Here is a 5,752-nt window from a genome sequence, read left to right as displayed (position 1 = left end):
AAATCAAGCCAATCCAAAAGCACCAAGTTCCTGGGCTTTCGGGACTGAACACAGGCCCAAAAGAGATGCGAAACGATTTTTATTGCTCTTGGACTCCTCTCGAGGTCAACTCTGCCAGCTCCTGACCCGGGGTGGGGGGCGGGAAGAGGGGGGGCTACCTCCAGCATCCCCAACTTAGGACTACAAGGGCTTGACTGTTTGTGCTCCTACACAGCTGACTGTCTGGGAAGTCACCTGCACCAAGCAGCCACTCCCGGCCACCCAGCATCTCAGCTGAGCCATTTGAAACTGACATTTATGTCACTCAAAAATGGTTGCATATCAGCCATTTTATATGGTGCAACTTAACTTTTATTGATTAAGGTCATAGCCAGCGGCCCCTCTCTGAGAAAAGGGCATTGCAGCTGAACGCAAAGAAAGCATACAGTTCCCTGTGGCTGAGAACTCCATCCCAGCCTGAGACGGCCCAGGTCAGAAAGCCTTGGGCCACTTCGCCCGGAAGAGTCTGGGTGAGACGCAGAGCTGGGCCGGGACACTAAGCAGAGGCTGGGAAGGGAGAAGCAAAGCCCTGGCTGGGGGGCCCTCGCCTTGGCAGAGACACCATCTTGGTGAAAACAGCATGAAAAGGATGTAGCGGGGTGTGGAAACTCCCCTGGTTAAAGAAGCATGAGCTTTGGTTTTAGTTGTGCTGAGTGGAGGCAGTGACGACCAGGAGGTGTGCACTGAGGTTTCTGAGGGCCTGTCTTGTGGTATCACAAGGAAGAGGAGTGGGTCCCAGAGGACCAGGGCAAAAGGGCTCCCCTTGCAGCCTCTGGAGTGAATCCTGGCTGAGAGAAGAGGGGATGGACAAGTGTCACTTCCCAACCTGAGCAGAAATGTCTTGTCTTTCCATTCTTGTCCAGAAAGAAACAGGAAAAGAACAGTGGGGGAGGCCAGGTCACAGTGAAGTGCAGGGCTGGTAATTATCAGATTACTTAGCCCCCAAGACCCAGGGCAGCAGGCTAACTGAGCACAGGCCTCCATCTGGGATCCATTAGCCCTTTCATGACTGCAAAGGCCTGGATGATGGTGACACTCCCTCTTGGAGTTGTAGGATGACTGACCATCCCAGTTGGCTTAGAACTGAGGGGTTTCCGACATGTGAGACTTTCAGTGCTAAAACCAGAAGAGTCCTGGGCAAATCAAGGCAAGGTAATCACCCTAGGGTGTCTGACTCTATGTCTTATCCCTTAAGGAACAGAAAGACTTAGTTGGTTCCAAGAGGGAGAGGGAAAGAAATGGCTCTCAAAAACAAAGACGAGGCTCTGGGTGCAGGTCTGCCCAGGCCTCCGCAGTGTCTAGGACCTCTCTCTTCAGTCTTCATGCAGGAGAAATGAGGGTCCAGAGGGCGGAGAGGTGGGAGAAAGGAAGGGGGTGGAGAATGGAAGTTTGGACTGGAAGTGTGATTTACGGCATCCCCACCACCACACCCCTCTCCTCCCCACTCGCTCGTCCTCTCTCCCCCATCCACATCCTGGTCAAGCTAGCTATCTTTCAGACAGACTTTTGAAAATCAAAGAAAAAAAGATCTGTCTCAAGCTTCAAAAGGCTTAGATTCAAACGCTAACTGAGCCATTTACTGCATAGTTTCTGGCAAGTCACTGAGCCTCTCAGGGACTGGTTTCCTCTCTGTCAAAGGGGTCTGTTATAGCCTCCATCACAGAGATTAAACAAGATAGCACACGTGACATTGGGAAACGTATTGGTTAGACACCCAACCAAATGTCTGCTTCTTCCAGTCTGCCTATGTAAGGAGCAGAATTCCAACTTTGTTTCTCTGAGAACTAATGCCATTACTTGTCTTCCTTTCTCATCCAGGTGCTCACCATGCCCACCATCTCCCCTGAATCAAGTTTAGAAGACTTTGAGTATGATGAGCTTGCAGAAGCCTGTGATATGGGGGACATCGTGGCCTTGGGAACTGTCTTCCTGGCCATACTCTACTCCCTTGTTTTTGCCTTTGGCCTGGTGGGAAATTTGTTGGTGGTGTTTGCCCTCACCAACAGCCAGAAGCCCAAGAGCATCACTGACGTTTACCTCCTGAACCTGGCCTTTTCTGATCTGCTCTTTGTAGCCACCTTGCCCTTCTGGACTCACTATCTTATAAACGAGCAAGGCCTTCATAATGCCGTGTGCAAACTCACCACCGCCTTCTTCTTCATTGGGTTTTTTGGAGGCATATTCTTCATCACCATCATCAGCATCGACAGGTACCTGGCCATTGTCCTGGCCGCCAACTCCATGAACAACCGGACCGTGCAGCATGGCGTCACCGTCAGCCTTGGTGTCTGGGCAGCCGCCATCTTGGTGGCCGCACCCCAGTTCATGTTCACCAAACAGAAAGAAAACGAATGCCTTGGTGACTACCCCGAGGTCCTACAGGAAATCTGGCCTGTGCTCCGCAACGTAGAAATAAATTTTCTTGGCTTCCTGCTCCCCCTGCTTATTATGAGTTACTGTTACTTCAGAATCATGCGGACACTTTTTTCCTGCAAAAACCAAAAGAAAGCTAAAGCCATTAGGCTGATCTTTCTTGTGGTCATCATGTTTTTCCTCTTCTGGACACCCTACAATGTCATGATTTTCTTAGAGACACTCAATCTCTATGACTTCTTTCCCAACTGTGACATGAAGAGGGATCTGAGGTTGGCCCTCAGTGTGACCGAGACAGTTGCATTTACCCACTGTTGCCTTAATCCCCTTATCTATGCATTTGCTGGAGAGAAGTTCAGAAGATACCTTTACCACCTGTACAGGAAATGCCTGGCTGTCCTGTGTGGCCATCCCGTCCACGTCAGTTTCTCCCTGTCCCCGTCTGAAACACAAAGGAGCAGGCGAGAAAGTGTTCTGAGCAGCAATTTCACTCATTACACCAGTGATGGAAATACATCCATCCTCCTCTGAAAGCCTTGTCCCTCCAGCAAGCCTGGAGTTTCTGAGACTGACACTGAATAATGAGGACAGATTTTTAAATTTCTTACATGCAAGAAACAATGGGCCTGATGCCCAAAAGCAATCCTGAAAGCATTTTTGAGAATTGTGCTCAAAATCTGAATGATAAAGGATAGGCATGTTTCTTACTGCCAATGTCAGGAGTTTCTTGTTTACAAATTACAAAAATTCAACTCAGATTAATTTAGCCTGAAAAGAGGCAGTATCATTTGCATTGTAACATGGGCAAGGGGGTGGCGAATCCTCAGAGTGAGTGAAAACTAGAGACTGAATCTAGCTAGAACTTCCTCTCTCTGACTCTCAAATCTCTGAGTGGTAACAGAGATCCCAGACTCACATAACACAGCTTTGTCATCAGAGAGGGAATGAGACCTATATCCCTCTGGTCCCAAGGTCAAAATTCCCAGGGAAGGGCTCTGATTGGCCAAGTTTGTATCAGAGTCTCATCCTTGGACCAGGTGGCGGTATCCACAGGGAAGACATAGATAAGATGGCAGCTTCCATTCCAATCTTGTGGTTGGAGATGCGTGAAGACATATTTCCAAGAAGCTGGAGGGGTGGGTGCTGCTTTGATCAGATATAACAAGAGTTGCCCACCAACTTTACCATGTGTCTGGCCCAGCCCCACCCCGATCATACCAGCCAGCACACACCACCAGCCTCTTCATTAAACCCCCTCTGTCATGTCCCCAAACCTACAAAGGTTCCCCAGCGCCTACTGCATCAAGTCCAAGCTCAAATGCCTGGCCTCTGACACCCTCCATCATGTGGTTCCACCAACAGATTCGCCAGTACCTCCCCTTCACAAAGGACTCCAGCCACCTTGTCAGTCAGGTCTCTTCAATCCAGCCGCATGCATCACCACCTGCTCCAGAGCCCAGGGGGATAAACAGAAAAAACACTGGCCCAAACTGAGAAGGCATGGTTTCCAATCCCAACTCTATCACTTATCTGTTGGGTAATTTGGGGCCAACTGAACTTCAGTTTCCTCATCTGTAGAATGGAGATAATAGAACTTTTCATGTAGGAAGCATCCTTTCCAGCATGAGGAACCAGCCTCTAACTCTTGCAGGTTCCAACCTTCTTGTCTGGTTCCCAGACTTCAGCTTTTCCTCCACTTGGCACCGTGCTTAAGTGGTGCTGTTGACAGAGCTTGGAAGGGCCTTGCGGGCTCTGCTGCATGATGTAGCTCAGACACAGAGGAGGCTGGCTCCTACAGTGGCGCTAAATGGACACTCGTAGATATACAGGTTGATAGCCTTTCCTGACCCAACCCTCCCGGACTGCCTGGAACATTTCATCCCAATCAACTGGTGGCAACCCCATCTGGAGAGAACCCCATCATTCATGCCACTGCCAACCTGGACAGCCAGGGTCCCAGGAGCAGTTTTCCCTTTCTCAGTAAACATTTGGGATGGACTGAAACTTTAAAGATTGAAAAACAATTGTGATGATGCTAAAGAAAATATCATCTATAATCTAACTACACAATATCTTCATCTGCCCACCAGACCTCGTTCACACCCTCACGTGTTTCGAGTTGCAATCATAATGTACAGAAAGTTTCATAATCTGCTTTTTTTTTCTCTTAAAATTAGGCCACAAATAACCCTCTGTTTCTATATAGTTTTGTAATGATCATTTCAGAAGACTCTGCCAGGTTGTGTACTCACTGAAGGCGTCTGACTCATTCTTCTATTTCTCACTCCTTGGCAGTCAGTATATTTGTTTAACCAATAACAGAATGAATTACGTTCCATCAAGATCATGTACTGTAACTTACTCATTACCCTATTAATAAACATTTCGCTTGTTTCCAATATTTAGCAAATACATATTTTACAGCACTTTTCTGTATAATTTCCTTTCTCCTCTTCAATTACTTCCTTTGGATAAATTCCTTGCCATGGGGATAACTGGGCCAAAGGGCATGGGAACTTTTTAGCTTTTGACACATACATATGAAACTAATATACTGCAAAACCTTTATTGAGCATATATTACATGCAACATGTGAGCTCAGACCCAGAGCTGGTCCAAAGATCAGTGCGATAAAGCCTTTGCCTTCAATGTTTAAGAGGTGCTTAACATTTAAACATTTTTTCTTATTATGATTAGATTGACTCTTTCCCAGTGAGGAAACTCATACTATGTTGCCCTTGCCATCTTGCTTTTTTTAGTCCCAGAATCACAGAATTGTGGGTGGTCAGAAATAGTTGAGTCCAAACCCACACTTGGCAGGTAGGGGAAAGGAGGTCCAGAGAAGGCCAGAGACTGGCCCAAGATCACACAGCGAGTTAATCAAGGAGGTACATAACTCTCAGTTTACTGACTTCTTCCTCCTCTTGATAAAACTATAGACCAATCTTATGGTGACTACAGTTAACAATACTGTGTTGTATATTTGAAAGTTGCTAAGAGAGTAGATTTTAAAATTTCTCACCACACACAAAAAAACTGTAACTGTGTGAAGTGGTGGACGTGTTAACTAACCTTTTTGTGATAATCATTTTACAATATATACACATATAAAATTATATATAGAAACCCTAAAGACTTCATCAAAAAACCGTTAGAACTAATAAACAAATTCAGTGAAGTTGCACGATACAAAATCAATACACAGAAATCTGTTGTGATTCTTTACACTAATAATAAACTATCTGCAAGAGAAATTAAGAAAATAATTCCATTAATAATTGCATCAAAAAGAATATAATACCTAGAATAAATTTACCAAGGAGGTAAAAGACCTGTATAT

The 5,752-nt window shown here is 46.2% G+C and overlaps 1 protein-coding gene across 1 annotated transcript; it reads left to right on the top strand.

Annotated features, from left to right (window-relative positions):
* The first annotated feature begins 1,866 nt into the window (after nucleotides 1-1,866).
* CX3CR1 (C-X3-C motif chemokine receptor 1) lies at nucleotides 1,867-2,943 on the top strand. Its single transcript, XM_068559331.1, has one exon. It carries the CDS (start codon nucleotides 1,867-1,869, stop codon nucleotides 2,941-2,943), a length of 1,077 nt encoding a protein of 358 aa, XP_068415432.1.
* The last annotated feature ends 2,809 nt before the right edge of the window (nucleotides 2,944-5,752 follow it).

The sequence above is a fragment of the Eschrichtius robustus genome, chromosome 12 (genome assembly GCF_028021215.1).
Source record: "Eschrichtius robustus isolate mEscRob2 chromosome 12, mEscRob2.pri, whole genome shotgun sequence".
Lineage (NCBI taxonomy): Eukaryota > Metazoa > Chordata > Mammalia > Artiodactyla > Eschrichtiidae > Eschrichtius > Eschrichtius robustus.
Note: the sequence above shows the minus strand (reverse complement) of the source record. Positions and strands in the feature narration are given on the sequence as shown.

Excerpts from the sequence above, each read along its gene's own strand:
- CX3CR1 (XM_068559331.1), top strand. The coding sequence starts at position 1,867 with ATGCCCACCATCTCCCCTGAATCAAGTTTAGAAGACTTTGAGTATGAT.